The sequence below is a fragment of the Salvelinus namaycush genome, chromosome 9, assembly GCF_016432855.1.
Source record: "Salvelinus namaycush isolate Seneca chromosome 9, SaNama_1.0, whole genome shotgun sequence".
Taxonomy (NCBI): Eukaryota; Metazoa; Chordata; class Actinopteri; order Salmoniformes; family Salmonidae; genus Salvelinus; species Salvelinus namaycush.
In genome coordinates, this window is record NC_052315.1 from 53,580,862 (window position 1) to 53,608,751 (window position 27,890).

Genomic DNA, 27,890 nt, shown 5'->3' on the forward strand with positions numbered 1-27,890 from the left:
ATCATGTGGCCTATTTGAAATGAGTGCCTATTACAGAAACCTTTTCATGTTGTTTACTAGAACACTTTTCATTCAAATCAAATGGTTTGGTTTCAATACTTCAAAACCAAAATGGTAGGTCCAGGTAGTCACAAAAATAGATGGGTGATTTTAATGAATGGAGCTAATTTAGTGCGGCATTTACACACACAAACAGCCGAGGGATGTTTGGCTCCATAATGGCCAGGCCCAAAGGATTCTGGTATGATATGGATGTGATGGCACAGCTGCTGCCTGTTAGACATGGTGTTACAGAGGGAAAGAGAAGAATAGGAAAATGGACCGCACACTTATGTGACAACCTGAACAATATTATGCTGGCTCTGATATTTTCTCCTCCAAAGGTTTCAATGCATATAGTTAATTTAAGTTCAGTTTAGTTTACTTAGTTTATAGTTCATTAAATGATAGTGTTTAAATTGCAGCTAGCCTTTACTGGTACACATGCAACAGCCTCTGCACCCAGGTCTAGATAACAGTCAATCACTGCTGGTAGACACACACACACAAACTGCATTTTCCCTTTTTTCCACTAGCTATTTCGCACTGACACTATACACACACTGGACTCCGACCACCCACACACTCACACATACTTACACTGACACCGTAACACACACATACACAGCCTCGGTGTGAAAGAGCAAAATATAATGATCTGATGATCCCATATATCCAGTGGAAACATCATCTAATACCTGAAAACGTTTCCCTTGCGCAAAAACAGCTGTCTGTCCTGAGCTCACTGGCACAGGAAACAATAGGCTAGTTGATACAATGATGCAAGTTTGCTAGCGACATCTTTGGGCCGGACCAAGTTTTAATGTGGCACTTCCGCAGCGATAGCTCAAGTCAAAATAAATAGAAAGGGAGGCAGACAGGCGGAGTAGAGGGGGGGTTCTACTAAGCTATATGGAATAGTATTTTTTTTAAATTATTATTATTTTTTTTTCACCTTTATTTAACCAGGTAGGCTAGTTGAGAACAAGTTTTCATTTACAACTGCGACCTGGCCAAGATAAAGCAAAGCAGTGTGACAGACAACAACACAGAGTTACACATGGAATAAACAATAAACAAGCCAATAACACATAAACAAGTACCCCTTAAGGTAAAAAAAAACTACAACAAAAAACATTGAATTTGCCATTACTGCTGTTAGCCCATAGAAACGCATTGAGTAACAGATTCACTACATGGAACAACAGATAGTACCGCCCAAAAAATCTAAAGGAAGTTTGTTCTGAAGTGTCTGTCCTATATCTAAGATGTATTTAACCCCTTATTTTAGGCATTAAACCATCTCCATATATACTTCCATAATTTTTTTAAACTGGTACTTGGGACCTTCAGACGAGTCTTGTGACAACCTACATGTACGTGTTCGTGAGAGACTCACATTTCCACAGATTGGTCATATTCGGGCGCTGTTCGGACGCTACAGACAGAAGTTAGCAGAAGTGGCTGTACCAACTTCAAACGAGTCCCGTGACGCTTGTGGGGGTTGTAGAGCAAAAACGAGATAGTTTGGAGGCCAAACAGTTCGGACGATTCTGTGAGACACCCACGCCCATGCAAACATATGTATTTTGATGGGGATTTTATAATTATGTTAATTTGATTTCCACGGGGCCGCAGAAATTGCAGAAGGGTTAAATTAGCATTAGCCAACCCTTATGCTGAGGGAGACTAGCTAGTTTGCTACCACTAACCCTGTACACACCTGGATAACTTTGCTGCTGTTGCACTTAGATTTTCTGTCTGTTCTGCCCTCTCCAACTCATTCACTGGTGCCTGCTTGTGCGCAAACTACTCGCTTCCTTTGCCTCTCCTTCAGAAGAAGTTCCGAATATCCATGTTTGCTCAGTGCTACGCTGACTGAGTGACAGGTGTTTTGCTGAGAGATGGCATTGGGCACGTTCCACAGCTAAGGCGAGGCGACTGACAAATTGCTATAACATATGGTGTGGTTAGCGGATACTTAAAATACCTATCAAGACGTTGTAAGATCTGTCAGGCGTCAGCAACATCTAGTATTAGGCGCGTGCCTAATGACTTCTAACCAGTGCTGTAGGGGTGGGGGAGGGGTCAAGGGTTCAAATCAAATTGTATTTTATTTGTCACATACACATGGTTAGCAGATGTTAATGCGAGTGTAGCGAAATGCTTGTGCTTCTAGTTCCGACAATGCAGTAATAACCAACGAGTAATCTAACCTAACAATTCCACAACTACTACCTTATACACACAAGTGTAAAGGGATAAAGAATATGTACATAAAGATATATGAATGAGTGATGGTACAGAACGACATAGGCAAGATGCAGTAGATGGTATCGAGTACAGTATATACATATGAGATGAGTAATGTAGGGTATGTAAACATAAAAGTGCATAGTTTAAAGTGGCTAGTGATACATGTATTACATAAAGATGGCAAGATGCAGTAAGATGATATTAAGTACAGTATATACATATACATTATATTAAGTGGCATTGTTTTAAAGTGGCTAGTGATACATTTTTGATCAATTTCCATTATTAAAGCTAGCTGGAGTTGAGTTAGTATGTTGGCAGCAGCCACTCCATGTTAGTGGTGGCTGTTTAACAGTCTGATGGCCTTGAGATAGAAGCTGTTTTTCAGTCTCTCGGTCCCTGCTTTGATGCACCTGTACTGACCTCGCCTTCTGGATGATAGCGGGGTGAACAGGCAGTGGCTCGGGTGGTTGTTGTCCTTGATGATCTTTATGGCCTTCCTGTGACATCGGGTGGTGTAGGTGTCCTGGAGGGCAGGTAGTTTGCCCCCAGTGATGCGTTGTGCAGACCTCACTACCCTCTGGAGAGCCTTACGGTTGTGGGCGTAGCAGTTGCCGTACCAGGCGATGATACAGCCCGACAGGATGCTCTCGATTGTGCATCTGTAGAAGTTTGTGAGTGCTTTTGGTGACAAGCCAAATTTCTTCAGCCTCCTGAGGTTGAAGAGGCGCTGCTGCGCCTTCTTCACAACGCTGTCTGTGTGGGTGGACCAATTCAGTTTGTCCGTGATGTGTACGCCGAGGAACTTAAAACTTACTACCCTCTCCACTACTGTCCCGTCGATGTGGATAGGGGGGTGCTCCCTCTGCTGTTTCCTGAAGTCCACAATCATCTCCTTTGTTTTGTTGACATTGAGTGTGAGGTTATTTTCCTGACACCACACTCCGAGGGCCCTCACCTCCTCCCTGTAGGCCGTCTCGTCGTTGTTGGTAATCAAGCCTACCACTGCAGTGTCCTCCGCAAACTTGATGATTGAGTTGGAGGCGTCCATGGCCACGCAGTCGTGGGTGAACAGGGAGTACAGGAGAGGGCTCAGAACGCACCCTTGTGGGGCCCCAGTGTTGAGGAACAGCGGGGTGGAGATGTTGTTACCTACCCTCACCACCTGGGGGCGGCCCGTCAGGAAGTCCAGTACCCAGTTGCACAGAGCGGGGTTGAGACCCAGGGTCTCGAGCTTGATGATGAGTTTGGAGGGTACTATGGTGTTAAATGCTGAGCTGTAGTCGATGAACAGCATTCTCACATAGGTATTCCTCTTGTCCAGATGGGTTAGGGCAGTGTGCAGTGTGGTTGCGATTGCGTCGTCTGTGGACCGATTGGGGCGGTAAGCAAATTGGAGTGGGTCTAGGGTGTCAGGTAGGGTGGAGGTGATATGGTCCTTGACTAGTCTCTCAAAGCACTTCATGATGACGGAAGTGAGTGCTACGGGGCGGTAGTCGTTTAGCTCAGTTACCTTAGCTTTCTTGGGAACAGGAACAATGGTGGCCCTCTTGAAGCATGTGGGAACAGCAGACTGGGATAAGGATTGTGAGCGGTCCACTGCATTGTGAAATCTCTACCAATCAAAACAGGCACCATGTCACTCCAGGGGCTTCTGCAGTGCATGCTACTCCCTAGCGCAGTATATTGTACTGTTTATTTTTGATATTTAAAAAAAATGATACTGCATAGAGTAATGCATGGTTATGGAAACTCATGTCAGAATAGATTGGGACTGGACCAAAAACATCCGGCGCTAAAGCCCCAGAAGTCCAGGCCTAGTGACGCCACTGGTTCAGTGGAACTCTGGCAGCATTCCAAAGCCGAGGTAGTCAGACAAAAAAACATATACAGTACACAGAAATACTCACACACAGGCATGAACAGTCTGATGCCTACTGTGAGTCATTCCGAGACTGTCTTTCACCCTGGAGCCAGTAATCCCTAGGCTATCGATGTGGGTGTGTGTGTGTGCGGCGCGTGCGCTGTGAAAGAGGTTATCTCTTGGTGTGCCAGGCTGATAGTCCCTCAGGGGCCATTGCCAGGTACAGCATAAAGTATACAGTAGAATCTAGACCATGTGTGTGGGTGTGTGCACATGCGTAGTGAGTTTGTCACGTGTACACTAGATAGAATGAGAGTATAGAGAATCACACACTGAAATATTAACAGTATATTTAGTGAATGGGCGAGCTGAGGATGTTGATATAAGTCATGGTATTAGGAAAAGTGTTTATTTTCAGTGAGTGTATTTTATGGGTTTAGTTTAAGTAGCTCGCTTGTTGCCTAGCCACTTTGGTAAGTGCTGGCCGGCTAGCAAGCTGAGACCAAAGATATGAGAGAACGTTTTTATGACTGAAGCACTTACAGTATCTCCTGGCAGTGACACATTTCCCCTCTGCAGAATGAAGCTGAACTTTACTACAACTATTACTGAACAAAAATATAAACGTACCATGTTTCATGAGATGAAATATAAGATCTCCAAAATGTTCCATACGCACAAAGAACGTATTTCTATCAAATGTTGTGCACAAATTTGTTTACAGCCCTGTTAGTGAGTATTTCTCCTTTGCCAAGATAATCCATCTACCGGACAGTGTGGCATATCAAGAAGCTGATTTAACGACATGATCATTACACAGGTGCACCTTGTGCTGGGGACAATAAAAGGACACTCCGTTTTGTCACAAAATAGAATGCCATGTCTCAAGTTGACGAAGCGTGTAATTTGCATGCTGACTGCAGGAATGTCTACCAGAGTTGTTGCCAGATAATTGAACGTTCAGTACTCTACTATAAGCCACCTCCAACATCGTTTTAGAGAATTTGGCACTACGTCCAACCGTCCTCACAACCGCAGACCACATGTAACCATGTCAGCCCAGGACCTCCACATCTGGCTTCTTCACCTGCGGGGTGGTCTGAGACGACCCACCCGAACAGCTGATGAAGCTGTGGGTTTGCACAACCGAAGAATTTCTGCACAAACTGTCAGAAACTATCTCGGTAAAGCGCATCTGTGTGCTTGTCGTCCTCACCAGGGTCTTAACCTGACTTCAGTTTGGTGTCGTAACCAACTTCAGTCAGCAAATGCTCACCTTAGATGGCCACTGGCACGCTGGAGAAGTGTGCTCTTCATGGATGAATCCCGGTTTCAACTGTACCGGGCAGATGGCAGACAGCGTGTATGGCGTGGGCGAGCGGTTCGCTGATGTCAACGCCGTGAACAGAGTGCCACATGGTAGCGGTGGGGTTATGGGATGGGCAGGCAGAAGCTACAGACAACCAACATAATATGCTAATGATGGTCACACCAGATACTGACTGGTTTTCTGATCCACGCCCCTACCTTGTTTTTTAAGGTTCCTGTATCTGTGACCAACAGATGCGTATCTGTATTCCCAGTCGTGTGAAATCCATAGATTAGGGCCTAATGAATATATTTCAATTGACTGATTTCCTTATATGAACTGTAACTAAAAAATATTTGAAATTGCTCATGTTGTGTTTATATTTTTGTTCAGTGTAGATATTTATGCCTGTTTAAAATGGGCTATGTTGAGGTGGTAGAACTGTTCTTATAAATTATTCTATCATTTTTTGGGGTCTCATGTCTCTTTATATTCAGATAGCCGAGGGGCTATGTAGCTTCTTATCTGTCATGTTTGGAGTTGTGTTGCTCTGTTATGCGGACACATTTTTCTTTACAGTTAAGTTGCCCTGGTCGTGTCTCTATAGAGTAACTTTTGAACTAACTCCTGACATTGCTACCTTGAAGATCATCCTAGGAGGAAGATAGATGAGAACTTAGAACTTATCACTTAGAACAGCAGCAGCCAGGGGCAACTGGCAGGGAAGAGGATGATTTAGGTGACCCAGACACAGGCCCAAAGCAAGCTACCCCACTATCCCCCTGACTGTTTTGGATTGCAAAACTAAAAGAGACACACCAGACAAGACACAGAGAAAGCAACAAAATAGTAAATGATGGAGAGAGACACCAGCAGAACAGAACAGGCCATAACAAAAGAGGAGAGAAAAAGGAGACCGTAATAAACAAGAACCTGAAACGGCAACAGACAAGACACAGAGAAAGTGACAGAAGAGGGCAGATGAACACACAGTCGACTGTATCACTTCAAGCTGCTGTATAGATTCTAATTAGTTACGTTTATGTGCAGAAATTATAACTACTACTAAGCTGACAGATGGACTTGTTTTATTCATTTTCATAGAAAATATGATGAATGAATAAATGAATAAAATATAATTTTATTGGTCACATACATATATTTAGTAGATGTTATTGCATGTGTAGTGAAATTATTGTGTTCCTAGATCCAACAGTGCAGTAATATCTAACAATACAAAAAATCTAACAAGTTAAATAGTGGAATTAAGAAATATATAAATAGTAGGACGAGCAATGTCAGAGTCCGGACTTTACAGTGTATATACTAAACAAAAATATAAACACAACTGTCATTGTGTAGAGAGCGTTTTTATGTCTCTATTTTGGTTTGGTCAGGGTGTGATTTGGGTGGGCAGTCTATGTTCATTTTCTATGTTTTGTATTTCTTTGTGTTTGGCCGGGTGTGGTTCTCATTCAGAGGCAGCTGTCTATCGTTGTCTCTGATTGAGAACCATACTTAGGTAGCTTTTTCCCACATGGTTTTTGTGGGTAGTTATATTCTGTTTAGTGTTTTGCACCTTACAGGACTGTTTCGGTTTCATTTATTCTCTTGTTATTTTGTTATAGTGTTCTGTTCTAATAAATAAGCATGGACACTTACCACGCTGCGCTTTGGTCCGACTACTCTTCTTCCGACGACGAAAACCGTTACAACAACATGCAACAATTTGTCCGAGTTACAGTTCTTATAAGGAAATCAGTAAATTGAAATAAATTCATTAGGCCTTAATTTCACATGACTGGGAATACAGATATGCAACTGTTGGTCACAGATACCTTAAAAAAAAAAAGTAGGAGGTGTGGATCAGAAAACCAGTCAGTATCTGTGTGACCACCATTTGTGACACATTTCCTTTGTTGATCAGGCTGGTTGATTGTGGCCTGTAGAATGTTGTCCCACTCCTCTTCAACGTCTTTGCAAAGTTGATGGATATTGGCTGGAAATTAAACACGCTGTTGTACATGTCAATCCAAAGCATGCTCTGGTGAGCATGCAGTTCATTGAAGAACAGCAACATTTTCAGCTTTCAGGAATCGTGTACAGATCCGTGCAACATGGGGCCATGCATTATTATGCTGAAACGTGAGATGATGGCACGACAATGGGCCTCAGGATCTCATCACGGTATCTATGTGCATTCAAATTGCCATCGATAAAATGCAATTGTGTTCGTTGTTCGTAGCTTATGCCTGCCCATGCATAACCCCACCACCATCATGGGGCACTCTGTTCACAATGTTGACACCCGCAAACTGCTCGTCCATGCAACGCCATACACATGGTCTGTAGTTGTGAGGCCTGTTGGGCGAACTGCCAAATTCTCTAAAACGATGTTGGAGGTGGCTTATGCTCACGAAATTAACATTCAAATTCTCTGGCAACAGGTCTGGTGGACATTGCTGCAGTCAGCATGTCAATTGCAGGCTCCCTCAACTTGAGACATCTGTGGCATTCTATTGTGTGACAAAACTGCACGTTTCAGAGTGCTGTGTATTGATCATGTTGTTTAATCAGCTTATTGATATGCCACATCTGTCGGGTGGATGGATTATCTTGGCAAAGGAGAAATACTCACTTACAGGGATGTAAGCTAATTTGTGCAAAACATTCTAGAAAAATAAGCTTCTTGTGCGTATGGAAATGTCTGGGATCTTTTATTTTAGCTCATGAAACATGGGACCAACACTTTGTATGTTGCGTTTATATTTTTGTTCAGTGTATATGTTATGGGATGTATGGACAATATGGACAGTATATGGATAGAATATGTAGTATATCTGAACAATAGTATATGTACAGCAATAGTTAAATAAGATAGGCCTAGAATACAGTACATACATATGAAGTGGTAAAACAGTATGTAAACAATATTAAAGTGACCAGTGTTTTTATTTAAACTTTAATTAGGCAAGTCAGTTAAGAACAAATTCTTATTTACAATGACGGCCTACCGCGGCCAAACCCTAACCCGGACAGCGCTGGGCTAATTGTGAGCTGCCATATGGGACTCCCTATCACGGCCGGTTGTGATACAGACTGGAATCGAACCAGGGTCTGTAGTGACGCCTCTAGCACTGAGATGCAGTGCCTTAGACTGCTGCACCACTTGGGGGCCTATGTACATGGGGCAGCAGCCTGGTGCATGGTAGAGTATCCAGGTGATAGCCGGCTAGTGACTAAAGTTCAGGGCAGGATACTGGGCGGGGGCTAGGGGTGATTATTTAACAGTCTGATGGCCTTGAGATGGCAGCTATTTTTCAGTCTCTCGGTCCCAGCTTTGATACACCTGCACTGACCTCGCCTTCTGGATGGTAGAGGGGTGAACAGGCCGTGGCTCGGGTTGCTGTGGTCCTTGTGGATCTTCTTGGCTTTCCTGTATCACTGGATTCTCTAGATGTCCTGGATGGCAGGCAGTGTGCCCCCTTTGATGCTTTGGGCAGACCACACTACCCTCTGGAGAGCCCTGCAGTTGCGGACGGTGCAGTTGCGGTACCAGGCGGTGCTACAGCAAAACATGATGCTCTCAATTGTGCATCGGTAAAAGTTTGAGTTTTAGGTGCCAAGACAGATTTCTTCAGCCTCCTGAGGTTGAAGAGGTGCTGTTGCACCTTCTTCACCACACTGTCTGTGTGGGTGGACCATTTCAGTTTGTCAGTGATGTGTACGCGCCAAGGAACTTGAATCTTTTCACCTTCTCCACTGTGGTCCCGTTGTTGTGGATAGAGGGGTGCTCCCTCTGCTGTTTCCTGAAGTCCACGATCAGCCCCTTTCTTTTGTTGACATTGGGTGAGAGGTTATTTTCCTGGCACCACACTCCCGGGGCCCTCACCTCCTCCCTGTAGGCTGTCTCATCGTTGTTGGTAATCAGGCCTACTACTGTTGTGTGGTCCGCAAACTTGATGATCGAGTTGGAGGCATGCATGGCCACGCAGTCATGGGTGAACAGGGAGTACAGGAAGTGGCTGAGCACGCACCCTCGTGAAGCCCCAGTGTTGAGGATCAGTGAAGTGGAGGTGTTATTTCCTACCTTCACCACCTGGGAGTTGCCCGTCAGGAAGTCCATGACTCTCAAAGCACTTCATGATGACAGAAGTGAGTGCTACGGGGCGATAGTAATTTAATTCAGTTACCTTTGCTTTCTTGGATACAAGAACAATGGACATCATGAAGCATGTGGGGACAGCAGACTGGGATAAGGAAAGATTAAATATGTCTGTAAACACTCCAGCCAGCTGGTCTGCACAAGCTCTGAGGACACGGCTAGAGATGCCGTCTGGGCCGGCAGCCTTGGGAGGGTTAACACGTTTAAATGTTTTACTCACATCGGCCATGGAGAAGGAGAGCCCACAGTCCTTGGTAGTGGGCCACATCAGTGGCACTGTGTTATCCTCAAAGGGGGCGAAGAAGGCAGGAAGCAAGACGTTGGTGTCCGTGACGTAACTACACTGTTTTTATTCGGCCATATTCCCAGTCAACTTGCCATGGTTAAATTTGATGGTTCGCGCTTTCAGTTTTGCGCGAATGCTGACATCTATCCATGGTTTATGGTTAGGATAGATTTTAATAGTCACAGTGGGTACAACATCTCCTATACACTACCTGACGAATTCAGTCACCATATCAGTGTATTCGTTAATGTCATTCTCAGAAGCTACCCGGAACATATCCCAGTCCGCGTGATCAAAACAATCTTGAAGCGTTGATTCTGATTGGTCAGACTAGCGTTGAATAGTCCTTAGCATGGGTACTTCCTGTTTGAGTTTTTGCCTATAGGAAGAGAGGAGCAAAATGGAGCCATGATCAGATTTGCAGAAGGGAGGGCGGGGGAGGGTCTTGTAGGCATGGAGTAGCAGTGGTCGAGTGTTTTAGCAGCGCAAGTACTACAGTCAAGGTGTTGATATTACTTCGGTTGTGTTTTCCTCAAATTTGCTTTGTTAAAATCCCCAGCTACAATAAATGCGACATCGGGATATGTGGTTTCCAGTTTGCATAAAATCCAGTGAAGTACTTTAAGGGCTGTCGTGGTATCGGCTTGAAGAGGAATATACACAGCTGTGAGGTAATACGGTCGGCATTTGATTGTGCGGTATTCTAGGTCAGTGGATCAAAAGGACTTGAGTTCCTGTATGTTGTCACAATCACACCATGAGTATTTAATCATGAAACATACACCTCCACCCTTCTTCCCCGAGAGATATTTATTTCTGTCTGCACAATGAACTGAGAACACAACTGGCTGTACGGACTCAGACAGTATATCCAGAGAGAGCTATGTTTCCGTGAAACAGAGTATGTTACAATCCCTTATGTCTGTCTGGAAGGAAATCCTCACCCTGAGCTCATCAACTTTATTATCCAGAGATTGAACATTAGCGAGTAATATACTCGGAAGCGGTGGGGGGTGTGCACGCCTCCTGAGTCAGACTAGAAGCCCACTCCCAATACCTCTTCTCCACCGGCGGTGTTTGAATCAGCTTCTGGAATCAGTTCAACTGCCCTGGTGGGTACGAACAAAGGATCCGATTCGGGAAAATTTTATTTCTATTTGTAATGCTGGTGAGTTACATTCACTCTGATATCCAAAAGTTCTTCCCGGCTGTATGTAATAACACAAAAACAATTCTGGGCTAATAATGTAAGAAATAACACAGAAAAAAACAAAACACTGCAATGTTGCCTAGGAGCTAGAAGCACGGCTGCCCAATCGGTCGGTGCCATCTTGCTTGAGAACGTGTGCTATTAAAGGGAGATTAACCTGTCTAGCCCCGGGGTTCTGCTAGCGGAACTCCTCCCACATTCCACTGAAAAGGCAGAGCGCGAAATTCAAAAAATATTTTTGAGAAATATTTAACTTTCACACATTAACAAGTCCAATACAGCAAATGAAAGATAAACATCTTGTGAATCCAGCCAACATGTCCGATTTTTAAAATGTTTTACAGCGAAAACACCACGTATATTTATGTTAGCTCACCACCAAATACAAAAAAGCACAGACATTTCTTCCACAGCACAGGTAGCTTGCACAAAACCAACCAAACTAACCAAGAACCAACCAAACTAACCAAGAAACAACTTCATCAGATGACAGTCTTATAACATGTTATACAATAAATCTATGTTTTGTTCGGAAAATGTGCATATTTGAGGTATAAATCAGTTTTACATTGCAGCTACCATCACAGCTACCATCACAAATAGCACCGAAGCAGCCAGAGTAATTATAGAGACCAATGTGAAATACCTAAATACTCATCATAAAACATTTATGAAAAATACATGGTGTACAGCAAATGAAAGACAAACATCTTGTGAATCCAGCCAATATTTCAGATTTTTTAAGTGTTTTACAGCGAAAACACAATATAACATTATATTAGCTTACTACAATAGCCAACCACACAACAGCATTGATTCAAGGCAACAGTAGCGATAGCGACAAAACCAGCAAAAGATATTAATTATTTCACTAACCTTCATAAACTTCATCAGATGACAGTCCTATAACATCATATTACACAATACATATATGGTTTGTTCGAAAATGTGCATATTTAGAGCTGAAATCCGTGGTTATACATTGTGAAAATGTAGCAACTATTTTCCAGAATCTCCGGATATATTTCTGACACTCACCTATTCTGACCAAATAACTAATCATAAACGTTACTAAAAAATACTTGTTGTACAGCAAATGATAGATACACTTGTTCTTAATGCAATCGCCGTGTTAGAATTCTAAAAATAACTTTAGTACGACATGCAGCTTACGTTATAGCGAGAGAGCGCCCAAAATCTGGGCGGAAACTAATAGTAAACATTTTCGACAGAAATATGAAATAACATCATAAATGGGTCCTACTTTTGTTGAGCTTCCATCAGAATCTTGCACAAGGGGTCCTTTGTCCAGAACAATCGTTGTTTGGTTTTAGAATGTCCTTTTTCCCTCTCGAATTAGCAAGCAAAACTAGCCAAGTGGCGCGAAGCTGTCCATCGTGAACAAACGCAGAGAACGGAACACGCCAAAACTCCCGAAAAAATTTCAATAATCTGATAAAACTATTTTGATAAAACATACTTTACGATGATATTATCACATTTATCAAATAAAATCAAAGCCGGAGATATTAGACGTCTATAACGAATGCTTTTCAGAAGCCAATACTGATGACCTTTCTGCACCTTCCTGAACAAAGGAATTTGGGGTCATGTCATTCCAAGCTCTCTCTTTTGACCATAGATATACCTAGAAACCCCATTTCACCTCTCACAGCCTATTGACATCTAGTGGAAGGCGTATGAAGTGCATGTATACTAATAGATTTCAAGCAAATTTATAGGGAGGCCCTGGAACAGAGCCTCGATTTCAGATTTTTCACTTTCTGACAGGAAGTTTGCTGCAAAATGAGTTCTGTTTTACTCAGAGATATAATTCAAACGGTTTTAGAAACTTGAGTGTTTTCTATCCAATAGTAATAATAATATGCATATTGTACGAGCAAGAATAGAGTACGAGGCCGTTTAAATTGGACACGATTTTTTCCCAAGGTGAAAATAGCGCCCTCTATCCTCAACAGGTTAATGTGGGAAAACCTTTGTACAGTAAGATAAATATTATCCTCCACGTGTGAGTCCGGTTTCTTTATACTGGGCTTAGACCAGAAGACAGCTTTGATTATATTCCGAGGTAGTATTTACAGTTGAAGTCAGAAGTTTACATACACCTTAGCCAAATACATTTAAACTCAGTTTTTCACAATTCCTGACATTTAATCCAAGTGAACCTTCCCTGTTTTAGGTCAGTTAGGATCACCACTTTATTTTAAGAATGTGAAATGTCAGAATAATAGTAGAGAGAATGATTTATTCCAGCTTTTATTTCTTTCATCACATTCCCAGTGGGTCAGAAGTTTACATACACTTAATTAGTATTTGGTAGCATTGCCTTTAAATTGTTTAACTTGGGTCTGTCACGTTCCTGACCTGTTTTCTGTTGTTTTTGTATGTGTTTAGTTGGTCAGGGCGTGAGTTGGGGTGGGTAGTCTATGTTCTGTGTTTCTATGTTGGGTTAATATGTTGCCTGATATGGTTCTCAATTAGAGGCAGGTGTTTGACGTTTCCTCTGATTGAGAACCATATTAAGGTAGGCTGTTCTCACTGTTTGTTTGTGGGTGATTGTTGCTGTGTCTATGTTTGTTACACCACACGGTACTGTTTCGTTTTTCCCTGTTCGTGCGTTCTTTGTTATATGTAGTTCACAAGTTCAGGTCTGTTTAACGTTGTTTGTTGTTTTGTAAATTATCAAGTGTCTTTTGTGTCAGTGTTCGTCTTGTCTATTAAATCATCATGTATTTATCACCCGCTGCGTCTTGGTCCACTCTCTCCCCGAAAGACGAACGTTACAGGGACCAACGTTTTGGGTAGCCTTCCACAAGCTTCCCACAATACGTTGGGTGAATTTTGGCCCATTCCTCCTTACAGAGCTGGTGTAACTGAGTCAGGTTTGTAGGCCTCCTTGCTCGCACATGCTTTTTCAGTTCTGCCCACAAATTTTCTATGGGATTGAGGTCAGGGCTTTGTGATGGCCACTCCAATACCTTGCCTTTGTTGTCCTAAGCCATTTTGCCACAAATTTGGAAGTATGCATGGGGTCCTTGTCCATTTGGAAGACCCATTTGAGACCAAGCTTTAACTTCCTGACTGATGTCTTGAGATGTTGCTTCAATATATCCACATAATTTTCCATCCTCATGATGCCATCTATTTTGTGAAGTGCACCAGTCCCTCCTGCGGCAAAGCATCCAAACAACATGCTGCTGCCACTCCCGTGCTTCACGGTTGGGATGGTGTTCTTCGGCTTGCAAGCCTCCCCCTTTTTCCTCCAAACAAAATGATGGTCACTATGGCCAAACAGTTCTATTTTCTGTACATCAGGCCAGAGGACATCTCTCCAAAAAGTATGTTCTTTGTCCCCATGTGCAGTTGCAAACCGTAGTCTGGCTTTTTTATGGCGGTTTTGGAGCAGTGGCTTCCTTGCTGAGCCGCTTTTCAGGTTATGTCGATATAGGACTCGTTTTACTGTGGATATAGATACTTTTGTACCTGTTTCCTCCAGCATCTTCACAAGGTCCTTTGTTTTTGTTCTGGGATTGATTTGCACTTTTCGCACCAAAGTACGTTCATCTCTAGGAGACAGAACGCATCTCCTTCCTGAGCGGTATGAGGGCTGCATGTTCCCATGTTTGTAGAGATGAACGTGGTATCTTCAGGCGTTTGGAAATTGCTCCCAAGGATGAACCAGACTTGTGGAGGTCTACAATTTTTTTTTCTGAGGTCTTGGCTGATTTCTTTTGATTTTCCGATGATATCAAGCAAAGAGGCACTGGGTTTGAAGGTAGGCCTTGAAATACATCCATAGTGACACCTCCAATTGACTCAATTGATGTCAATTAGCCTATCAGAAGCTTCTAAAGCCATGACATAATTTTATGGAATTTTCCAAGCTGTTTAAAGGCACAGTCAACATAGTGTATGTAAACTTCTGACCCACTGGAATTGTGATACAGTGAATTATAAGTGAAAACTGTCTGTAAACAATTGTTGGAAAAATGACTTGTGTCCTGCACAAAGTAGATGTCATAACCGACTTGCCAAAACTATAGTTTGTTCACAAGAAATTTGTGGAGTTGTTGAAAAATGAGTTTTAATGACTCCAATCTAAGTGTATGTAAATTTCCGACTTCAACTGCATGGGCATTTCTTAAATGGCATGGTTTCCCAGATGGTTTTATAAAATAATGTAAATGATTGTTTGCAAAATAATCTGTACAAGTGAATATAAGCAGATCACTGACCGAAGCCTTCATTGTTGAGAGAGGCGTAAAGCAGACTTGTCCTCTTAGCGCAGCACTCTATGTGCTGGCCATCAGCCCCTTGTTAAAAATCATTTGAAAGGATTATAGGATAAAAGGTGTATCTGTTTGAAATAGTCGTGTAGTTATCTCTGCTTATGCCGACGACATAAGTCTTTTATTCATTCGCAAGAAGAATTACATTTTGTAAATGATAATTTTGGATTCTATGAGAAAGAGCTTTCTAAACCTCCCTATAGAATTTAAAGATTAAATGTAATTGCTCGGGTTCTATATACATGGAACGAATTGGACTAAGAAAAACTGGGAATGAAAAGAAACTATAGTTCATGAGGTGGTTAAGAAATGGTCTGACAAGAGCACTAGCTACAAATGTAGAACAAATACTGTTCATGTGCATTTTATCCCCCGACTGATGAACGCATCCTAAGGATCAATAAGGCATGTGTTTAGTTAATACGGGGTTCAAATAGGGAGGTAACAAAGACATACTCTTTTAAGAATGAAAGAATTAGGAGACCTTGCTGCAGTGAACGTGGGTGTGAAGTAAAAATGTTTTGCTCGTGCCATAGCTAGAAATGTCCTTTGGTTGGTTGACCTGCAGAGGTTGGGAAAATTACGTAGGAAATCAAGAAACAACGTACCTCATCACAGTTTGGGCTTATGGCGACTTCACTGACGATTTTATACATTTGAATATTAACTGGAACAAAAGTATTTATAAACTGATATCTGATTAAATGTATGGTGGTGAAGTCACATACCGCAACATCACCCCTGCAGAAAGTAAAGAATGTCTAAATTCTTTGCATGGTCTAAATCTACTATGCATGGTTGATTTCTGTACAATGTTTACTAGTGCTTGCTGTAGTAAAGTGGAGCTGTTTTGTTAGTAAAATGTTGTCCTATGCCTAATTGTCGTGATGAACAGAGTTTAGAACATATTTTATTGAACTGCTACAGTACTAAAGAAATATAGGATCTGATGAGAAGTATTGATTTTGATGTATATAAAAATCAAGTCTGTCTTTCACGGTGACTTCGAAACTCACATGTATGACAATACTAAAGCATTCTGGTGGACAATAAGATTTGGAAGACAAGATGTATTATGATTATAAAATCACTTTTTGTCCCCTCAAACACTCTTTTAACATAAAAAAGACAAGACAAGAGCTAAATCAAGTAGGCCAGTCACCCAACAATGTGGCTAGATAACAATCTACCTATATAGTTACCATTATCTGAGGATTAAAAAAAAAAAATCTCTGATTCACTTCATGTACTTTAAAATATCGATGTCATTGATCAGATAATATGAACTTTTACCTCAGATAGAAATTGTCAATTCACTTTCAAGCTGATTCTATTTTTCGAGTCTACTCGTTTTGGTAGTTAGCTCACAAGGCGTCAAATTTCACAGGCTCATTTTATCAATCTGAAAAAATACAAAAAAATGTACATATTATCATTACCAACATAAAACAAATTATATACAGTTTATCTTGATATTGCTGTCCAAATCTGAATGATAGAGCTTCCAAAATTGGTCCTAAACTGTCATATTGAGTGGGGGGGAGGCACCTCCCTGTGGCAGCATTGTCAAATTATTTTGTGTTTAGTTTTTCTTTTTAGAGAAGGCCTAATTCCCACTCCTTAATCTCTAAACCAATCAAATCAAATCAAATCTTACAGTGAAATGCTTACTTACAGCTCTAACCAATAGTGCGGGAAAAAAAGGTATGTGTGTGTGTGTGTGTAGGTAAGTAAAGAAATAAAACAACAGTAAAAATACATTTGAAAATAAGAGTAGCAAGGCTATATACAGACACCGGTTAGTCAGGCTTATTGAGGTAGTATGTACATGGATGTATGGTTAAAGTGACTATGCATATAAGATAAACAGAGAGTAGCATATATCATTAATGCAGACATTGTAACCTATCGAAAGAGGGGTTTGATGAAAAGATTGGTGATTGTAGCACAGAGATATTGATGTGACAACCATCGTGAAACATGTTTACGAATTTTTAATGGGGGGGCTGGAAACGGTTCAGGGGCAAATACTGACTGCAGCTATTCATTAGCATTGTTTAGAAGTACTCCCCTCTAACACGCATGCTAAGGTGCCGGGAAATCACAATAATGAATTCGGTTTCGATTTAGAATTAGGTCCATGATTTGGCGATCAAAAACAATAAATGAAAACATTTTTTGTTGCTTGTAAATTTTTATTTGGACCTTTTTTGGAATTACATACCGGCCGTAACGGCAGTAAATGTAAATAGTTGCAGGCAGGGCAGGCATATTTGCTGAGTAACGAATAGCATTTTGACATTCTAACGCTTGTAGAGCTATATAATGGTAAGATGAATATACCCAAATACTGGTTCAGTTGGCACCCAATGTTCTTAAATCAGACAATCCAATTCTAGTAAGAATCTACATTAGAATGTTATTTTCAGGGACCATACTTGTCAACATTAGAAAAAGTTTAAATTCAAACAGTTTCTCCATCTCAAAATGCACATCAGCCAATTAAAGTCGTTGATTTACTTGCACACGATAGAACGTTAGAACAGACCCCTGTGGGTCCTGGTCATAGGTAGTGCACTAAACAGTATAGGGAATATTGTGCCATTTGTGACTCAGACCATGACTAAAACACTTAATTTTATTCCATATTGGTCGATTGGCTCTCAAGTTCCTACCCACATTCCGTCTGACTGTTCTGTTAGAATCTTAAAGCAGCTCTCCGTAATTCGTTTTCCAGCCCAATGCCAGCCCTGGAAATATTATGAATTGAAATAACCTAACCATTGAACAGCATCAAATATCCAAGAATGTGTCTTTAAAGCCCTGTACCCCTGTGTATACATTCAATGACTGTTTTTTAGCTGGCTGACCTTCAACTAGAGTTCTCCCAGTGTTCTCTCACTGACAAAGCACAGGACAAATAACCACTTCTCAATGGCATGCTGCGAACATTTCTCATGAAACCCTCGCTCCCCCTCTCCCGCGGCCCACCACAACACTGTTATCCAGGGTCCTTCGGAGGAGCACTGAAGCGGAATAAACGCAGATAGTTCCACATGATTCTTCAGATGCTGCTATAGCTGCTTTGCTAGTTACAGTACAGCTTCTGTTATATGAACGTGCTGCTTTGTGAACAACTAAGGAGACAGCGCTTCTACCGTAATTGCATGTTAGCTGATAGTATAAATGTATATATTGGGTCTCTTCCTTTCTCTGTACGCTCAGTGTGCGTGTCTTTGATGTGTTGGAGTCACAGGGGGCCTGTGTTAGTGAGGTCGTTGTGATAGCGGCTAGGCTATGTTAGGCTTCCTGTATGTGATGTACCCATAGAGTTGGATAGAGCGCACACTTGGCCCAAAGCCAAGCATGGGCATTGCCATGGAGGGCTTTCACCATTTTGAAGTAGCCAACTATGTTGGGCTTCCTATGGGTTAAGGATGGATCACAGAATTACATTCAGGTCAGCCAATGCAATATACTCCTGAGAAAACATTGCAGCACTGCAGGTGGCAGTAAATCATCAACCTTGGCTTTATCCCTGTTCAGACAATACACACTTGTGCACAGTAGATGGTGGTATGCACCTTTTTAGTTAATTTACAGACTGCCAATATACTCATGTTATCCTACTCATGTAGGATAAGAAGAAGAAAGTACAGCTATCCCTCAATGGTGCTGTGCATGCTGTCTCATATAAGCCATTGCAAAGATAGGAGATGAGCTTTCTTGTTCATCTCTATCGTTTGTTGTGATGTAGCGACTAGGCTACGCTAGGTTTCCTGTGTTTACCCTGTGATGTACAACTCTTCCCAGCCCAGCTAGAAGTTATTAGGGATTAAAAAAAGGATCTGCTCCCTCCAGCCTACAGCTAATGATGTAATTATGTTGAGAACAAACGCAACCAGCAAACTCATTTAGGGGCAAGTTACACAAACAATGCCAAAACAAGAGGAATAGGAAATGCAATAAACTGCGAATGTTATCTCTGGGTTATGAAGGGTCGTTTTCACAGTTTAATGTTGATAAAACAGAGGTTGGTTTTGTGATTCACACAGTTACTGAGTATAAGCAGTTACACTGGTTTTTAGGTAGAAAGGTGTCCCTCTGCTCTCATGTTATGTGTAACAGCCTACGACGTATGGATTCAAATAGAATCTGTGATAGTTCATTCTAGTTCTGTATTCCAGTTCTTACATTGCACTGACATTAGCCTATTCCCTCTTGTACTATCTTTCTCCCCCCCCAAAAATGTTGGTCTGTGTTATAAGATAGCCCATCTACAGTTATGTGTCTGCTCTCAGGACTAAAATGTGTTGTCTGTTTCTCTGCAGGTCACGTCTCTCCATGGAACACCTCCAAACAGGTAAAACACAACTATTTGTGTGTGTATTTGTTTGCAGAGGGAGAAGGGTGACACAGTAACATATTTAATCAGTGTGTGTGCGCGTGTGTGTGTGCGGGTTTGTCTGTCTCCGGGACTTAATTGAGCAGCCTGGGAGATGTTTTTGCCTTCGCTTCACTCCTGATTTAACCAATCTTTCTTGACCTGCTTCGAGTCAATCATACACATTGGTGGTAGCCTATTATGTTTATTTGTACAGTAATTCTCTGGAAAGAGGATGGGCTCGTGTTATTTTTGCTTCAATTTTAGGCACATCTTTATAGTGGTGGTTTTGGCTTTGAAAACAATTATTTAAAGACATGCTCCGGAACTTTGGCGACTGCTTAGAACCTCCTGCTCTATGCTGTCAATGTATAGTTCACACATGCATAATCTATGAGCAGAATTACTGTCTTAGCTACCTCTTTTAGACACAAAATCCCTAGCTGTGCTGCACCAGTTTCCTTACATTTTCCACCACATGGGCCAGCCCCCTAGCAATTCAAGTTCTAACCAATGAGTTTCAGCCCCTTGTCATTTGAGTGACAGCCAGCAAGGTGCCGACACAGCAGAGCGAAAGAGAGAACAAGGACGCTGTGACTTAGTACATCATTGTCGGGGACCACTTTTGGCTCGTGAGCACCACTTTAAGACCTACTGGCTAAAATGTATAGGGTAAATCCATTTGAATTCAATCACTTTTTGGCAGCACCCATTATGATTTGAACGAAACCTCCTATACATATTTGCCCATTGTAGAAGTGCTCAGAAAGTGACTTTTTGGACCTGAATGCAAAAACATTCAAGAGACAAAAGTGCTCAAAGTTTACCCATGTTGCGTACCCCACCATACCATGAGACATCCATGTCTTCATCACTGGAAATGATAAACAGCTGAGTTTGATATCATTTAAAAGCTTAGAAACAGTATAATGTCCTCCTTATAGTGTGCGTAACCCTAACTTCACAGCCAGCCAAACTCCATTCAACAAGAAAAACTGTAACAGAGTCATGGGATAGGCTTCCAAAAACCTCCAGTGTTTTTTTTATGAAACGGAGTGAAACTGAAACATAAAATAATGGAATTACTGATACAGCTTAAGCCTAATATATAAATACACAATACAATGCTTAGCCAACAACTGCAAAAAAATGTTTATTCTAAACACCAATAGTGCACAAACTTCACCTGAATGAAAGGAACTAGCTGCTACATCAATTAACAGACACTCTAGGCAGGCTAGCAGGGTGGTACACTTGACATAAAACCTGAATTACCAACCATCTAGTACAAATACTCTCTGATACAACAAGATAAACATCTTAGAAAATGATTTGTACTCACAAGCAATGCTTTCGAAGGCTTTAACAACCAGGATGGCAGGAGATAACCAGCAGTGCTGCAACCGTTCTCAACAATGAATCTTATTTAAATTACTGCCTAGTTCCCTTTTCAGCACCAAAGAAAAACACAAGCTAGATGTAGCTAAATTGAATGGCCCCCGGGTGGCGCATATCAAAGTGTATATAAACCCTGAATGACGCAGAACAAACAGGTTTGTCAAACTTAATATAATTGAATATAATTATTATTATTTATTTATTTTTAACCTTTAATGTCAATGATCTAAAAACACGTAAACTCAAATGTTTTCACATTCTAATTTGTTGTACCCTAGACCCTATTTTACATTCTCTAAGGTTTTTGTGTTGTGCCCGCCATCAGTTGAGACAGAGCATACATTAAATAACACATTTGGAATCATGTACTAACCAAAAAAGTGTTAAACAAATCAAAATATATTTGAGATTCTTCAAAGTATCCACCCTATGCCTGACAGCCTGGTAGACTTTTTCCATTCTCTCAACCAGCTTCATGAGGTCGTCACTTGTAATGCATTTCAATCAACAGGTGCCTTGTTAAAAGTTAATTTGCGGAATTTCTTTCCTTCTTAATGCGTTTCAGCCAATCAGTTGTGTTGTGACAAGGTAGGGGTGGGTATACAGAAGATAGCCGTATTTGGGAAAAGATCAAGTCCATATTATGGCAAGAAGAGCTCAAATAAGCAAAGTGAAAAGACAGTGCATCATTACTTTAAGACATGATGGTCAGTCAATGTGGAGGGTGTCAAGAACTGAGAAAGTTTCTCAGTGCAGTCACAAGTGCTACCACAGCATTCTGCAACGATACGGCATCCCTTCTGGTTTGCGCTTAGTGGGACTATCATTTGATTTTCAACAGGACAATGACCCAACACACCTCCATGCTGTGTAAGGGCTATTTGACCAAGAAGGAGAGTGATGGAGTGCTGCATCAGATGACCTGGCCTCCAAAGTCACCTGACCTCAACCCAATTGAGATGGTTTGTGATGAGTTGGTGTGCAGAGAGAAGGAAAAGCGGCGAAGAAATGCTCTGCATATGTGGGAATTTCTTCGAGCTTGTTGGAAAAGCATTCTATCAAGGCAAAGGGTGGCTACTTTGAAAAATAAAAAATATATTTTGATTTGTTTAACACTGACGATTTACACTGATAATGACTTGAGGCCAAAATGTTTGTGTTTTGTCGTCACCTTTAATTTATGCACTTTCTTGCGCTATGATTTTTTGGGAACCATGATGTTTTAATAAATCTCTTTATTTTGCATTCAAGCCTCGGTTTTTGATTTATTCATTTATTCGACAGTGCACGGGTCTCTATCTTTTCTGGTAGTAGTAATTACATAAATTGTCAATTCAATTTAAATGTCAATGGTGAACCAGCTAAATTGCCGTGGTTTGAAGCGATAGATCCATTCTATGAATTATATTTCTATGATTGAAATGACACCCACCCTGTATTCAAGAGCAAATTGTGTCTCAACCAATGGCGGGCACAACACAAAATCCTCAGATGTGAAATAGTTCTAAGCTACAACATATCGAATCTGAAGCGTTTTTAGATAATTGATGTTAAAGGTTAAAAAAAATAATAATAATAATAAAGAAATAATCAAATAAATTTGTAGGACTTGAAAAACCTATGAATGAAAAACACCTATGAATTGAATGGCCTGTTGATTTGAGTGGTCTGTTATTCAGCTTTAAGTGGTCTGTTATTCAGCTTTAAGGTGCAAATGTGTACGCAGTTATCTACACATGACTGGATTCAATTAAAGTAATTGACATACAGTTGAAGTCGGAAGTTTGCATACACTTAGGTTGGAGTCATTAAAACTCGTTTTTCAACCACTCCACAAATTTCTTGTTAACAAACTATAGTTTTGACAAGTCGGTAATTTTTCCAACAATTGTTTACAGACAGATTATTTCACTTATAATTGACTGTATCACAATTGCAGTGGGTCAGAAGTTTACATACACTAAAATGACTGTGCCTTTAAACAGCTTGGAAAATTCCAGAAAATGATGTCATGGCTTTAGAAGCTTCTGATTGACTAAGTGACATAATTTCAGTCAATTGGAGGTGTACTTGTGGATGAATTTCAAGGCCTACCTTCAAACTCAGTGCCTCTTTACTTGACATCATGGGAAAATCACAAGAAATCAGCCAAAACCTCAGGAAAATAAAATGTAGACATCCACAAGTCTGGTTCATCCTTGGGAGCAATTTCCAAACGCCTGAAGGTACCACGTTCATCTGTACAAACAATAGTACGCAAGTATAAACACCATGGGACCACGCAGCCATCATACCGCTCAGGAAGGAGACACGATCGGTCTCCTAGAGATGAACATACTTTGGTGCGAAAAGTGCAAGTCAATCCCAGAACAACAGCAAAGGACCTTGTGAAGATGCTGGAGGAAACAGGTACAAAAGTATCTATATCCACAGTAAAACGAGTCCTATATCGACATAACCTGAAAGGCCGCTCAGCAAGGAAGAAGCCACTGCTCCAAAACTGCCATAAAAAAGCCAGACTATGGTTTGCACATGGGGACAAAGATTGTACTTTTTGGAGAAATGTCCTCTGGTCTGATGAAACAAAAATAGAACTGTTGCGCCATAATGACCATCGTTATGTTTGGAGGAAAAAGGGTGAGTCTTGCAAGCCGAAGAACACCATCCCAACCGTGAAGCACGGGGGTGGCAGCATCATGTTGTGGGGTTGCTTTGCAGCAGGAGGGACTGGTGAACTTCACAAAATAAATGGCATCATGAGGATGGAAAATTATGTGGATATGTTGAAGCAACATCTCAAGACATCGGTCAGGAAGTTAAAGCTTGGTCGCAAATGGGTCTTCCAAATGGACAATGACCCCAATCCCACTTCCAAAGTTGTGGCAAAATGGCTTAAGGACAACAAAGTCAAGGTATTGGAGTGGCCATCACAAAGCCCTGACCTCAATCCCATAGACATTTGTGGGTAGAACTGAAAAAGCCTGTGCGAGCAAGGAGGCTTACAAACCTGAATCAGTTACACAAGCTCTCTCAGGAGGAATGGGCCAAAATGCACCCAATTTATTGTGGGAAGCTTGTGGAAGGCTACCCAAAACATTTGACCCAAGTTAAACAATCAAGGCAATGCTACCAAATACTAATTGAGTGGATGTAAACTTCTGACCCACTGGAAATGTGATGAAAGAAATAAAAGCTGAAATAAATCGTTCTCTCTACTATTATTCTGGCATTTTACATTCTTAAAATAAAGTGGTTATCCTAACTGACCTAAGACGGAATTTTTACTAGGATTAAATGTCAGGAATTGTGAAATACTGAGTTTAAATGTATTTGGCTAAGGTGTATGTAAACTTCCTACTTCAACTGTAAATCTCTCTCCTTTATCCCATCCCATCCCTATCTGTCTCTGCTGCTGTGCCTTCAGATACCAGAGCAGTGGGACCCCCATGGAAGTCCCCAGACTTGCTTGTCAGCCCCAGTGCTTCCCCCCGGCACACCCTTCTCTACCCAGTCACAGCATCGCACCTCGGTCCCCGACTCCACAGAGGGCTTCGACCTCAACAAACCCGACCCATATGACCTCTATGAGAAGTCCAGGGCCATCTACGAGAGTAGACGTGAGTATTGTTACATGATGTAAGATAAAGTTGCCACGAGACAAAGACCTTGGGTAAGTTTAGGATTTTCCCCACTAACGGAGGGAAATTATGATTGGGGGAGGGGAAGCTGATCTTAGACCTGTACCTTGGGGAAACTTCACCCCGGAACGAGTTCCACGCTTCTGCTTCCTGGTTCTGCACTGGTGGCTTATAGGAGGTGGAGTCTTTTCCTTAACTGAGAAGATGTGGCAACGTAATGTCTGTTTTGTCCAGTAGTGGCAGAAGTTAGATCCACAGCAACCAAAACCAACAACTAAATCAACATAGCTTCATAACATTATGGAGTATTATTTAGGTATGGCATATTCAGATAATGCTTAACAACACTAAGTGTGAATAATGAATATGCAATCAGTAGAATTTGTACCGGTCTGTCTTTTTTCTTATTCAGTCTATGAAGGATATTGATCTCTCGATCCTGATAGATTACAAATCAGTGCCGAATTCTCTCCTCTCTTGGCCACCGTAGTCTGTGTTTGTGGGGGAATTCTCTGCATTCAAATTCTTTCTTCCTCACTATCTGCATCCCCTCCTCTCTCTCACCTCTTTTTATCCTTGTTTTTTCTACTCCTCTCCCTATCGTTCTCTCCCTCTCCCTCTCCCTTCCCTCTCCTTCCTCATCCCCTCCATTTCTCCCTGTGCCTCCCTCCCACTCTCTCTTTCTCTCCCCCTATCAGGTCCAGAGTACCAGGAGGTGGAAGTTCACCTGTTGAGGGAGAAGACTGGGTTTGGCTTCCGCATCCTGGGGGGAGACGAGGCCGTGCAGGCTGTGAGTCCGGACGCCCGCGACAAGGCTCGTATGGGACGGGCTGGACAACACACACCATTATACACATCTAGCATGTCTAACCTCATTGAACACACCTGCTGCCTGCTGCTGCCTACACACCTAACATACTGAACAACATGTAATACACACCTAACATAATTTATACAACGGGTGGGTCTAATACTGAATGCTGTTTGGTTAAAACCACATTCCTGCCGGTGTCTATCCTCAAGTTACCACCGGTTAAATCTATGACGTTAAAATGCCTTTTTACTTTGTTCTATCTGACTGCGCAATCCACTGTCTCATCAGCCCAGCCATGCAATCTATAAACTTGATCTACACTATAAAAAGCATCTAGACATTATCTCCCATTACTTTTAGACTAACATTTAGTTTTCAACAGCGGAGATTTGTATAAACCTTGCTGTCTGTTTCTCCGACTTTGCAACATTATTTCAATATTCAAATTTGATCTCCAGCTGTCCCATAGTAATGAACGTGTCGGGACGAGACAGACAGACAGGCAGGCAGCGTTTCTCAACCAGTCGAAATCATGAATCAGATAGCATAATTTTTATGGATATATACTGTACAAAGAATGTCAATTGAAAAAAGCTAAAACGAAACGCAGCTAATTTGCAGTCTTTCCAGCTTCAGTTTGAAGGGATTGTGTTACTGTACCTGTGTTGTTGGCTAGCTCGTCTGAACAACAGTGTCCTGACGAGTGAGCAAATCTAATATAGATTGTCGTTGAACAGATTGTGATTGGGGCGATCATAGAGAACACTCCTGCAGAGCGCGATGGACGTCTTCGACCTGGGGACGAGCTCATCTCCGTGGATAAGATGGTGGTTGCTGGGAAACCACACAGATACGTGATCGACCAGATGCACGCCGCTGCACACAACGGTCAGGTCAGCCTGAAGGTCCGGAGGAGAGTCCACTTCCTCAGTGAGTAGTATTCACTACAACGTATACACTAATACTCAAATTTTCTCCATACCCATTATGATGTTGCTACAACTTAGCCTATGAATAAAAGTTAACAATGTAGGTGCACACAGGTCAAGAGAAAAATTTGAGCTGACAGACAGTGACACATTCAATTCCGCCTTGCACACTCTTGCCTGCATCTGGCTGATATAAGGTGTAATCATTAGTCCAACAGTTTCAAACGAGAGTTCCTATTGCACAAATTCAGGTATGTTCATCTCCGTTTTGTTCCATTTGTTCCCATTTAAGATTTTTTTCAACAGAATTGGCAGAATTAATACACCCCTGATCACGTGCAAACACAGTTCACTTTCATAGCATCCATGGTTTATTCCTTCTCGTATCTATGTGTGCTCTCCTCCTCTCACCTTGTCCATTCACTTGTGGACTTCAATGCACAAACACATCAGCTGTATGTGACAAGTCAAAAAACCTTTCTAAGCCAAACCATATCATAACCATTACCTACATCGTTGTCACCATATTAGCTGAAGTAACGTGATAGTCAACATATCTAATATAAGTAACGCCTCATTAAACCTGAAACAATCATGCAGTAACGTTACAGTGTACAGTCAGTAAGCAGGACTCCGATGGCAATAAATTAGTAAAAGCTTAACTTGACTTGGAAGAGTTCCAGTGTTGTGTTGGATAGTGTTTGAGTAGGCTAAACTAGCTAGCTGCATTTGCTAGCTAAGTAAGTGAAACTGAAACTGAAAAGTGACAATCTCTCTCTCTCTCTTGCTTCTCCTTCATTTTTGAAGAAATCAGTTTGTTCAAAACTTTTCAACTATTGTTTTTCCTCTCACTTTCAGTCAACTACTCACCAAATTTATGCACTGCAGTCCTAGCTTGCTGTAACTTATGCTTTCAGTACTAGATTCATTCTCTGATCCTTTGATTGGGTGGACAACTTGTCAGTTCATGCTGCAAGAGCTCTGATAGTTTGAAGGACAACTTCCCCTGGAAGTTGTCCTAATTGCTGTGTAAGTCTATGGAAGGGGGTGGGAGCCATGAGCCTCCTAGGTTTTATATTGAAGTCAATGTACCCAGATGAGGACGGAAGCTAGCTGTCCTCCAGCTACACCATAGTGCTACCCTCCACAGAGTGCTGTTGAGGCTACTGTAGACCATTGCAAAATAGTGTGTTTTAATAAATACTTTTTTGACGTGATTATATTTAGTATAGTTTTATCTAAAAAGTATAAATGTTTTATGATTTTTATTCTTATGAAATTCACTGAG

The 27,890-nt window shown here is 41.5% G+C and overlaps 1 protein-coding gene across 1 annotated transcript in view; it reads left to right on the plus strand.

Moving 5' to 3' along the window:
- Positions 1-27,890, plus strand: part of LOC120054194 (membrane-associated guanylate kinase, WW and PDZ domain-containing protein 2-like) — a 285,181-nt gene that overhangs the window by 222,961 nt on the left and 34,330 nt on the right. Inside the window, exons 12-15 of the mRNA XM_039001646.1 lie at positions 19,771-19,802; positions 24,646-24,838; positions 25,558-25,649; positions 26,411-26,603. Of these exons, the coding sequence (XP_038857574.1) occupies positions 19,771-19,802; positions 24,646-24,838; positions 25,558-25,649; positions 26,411-26,603 (510 nt within the window). The remainder of the gene's footprint in view (positions 1-19,770; positions 19,803-24,645; positions 24,839-25,557; positions 25,650-26,410; positions 26,604-27,890) is intronic.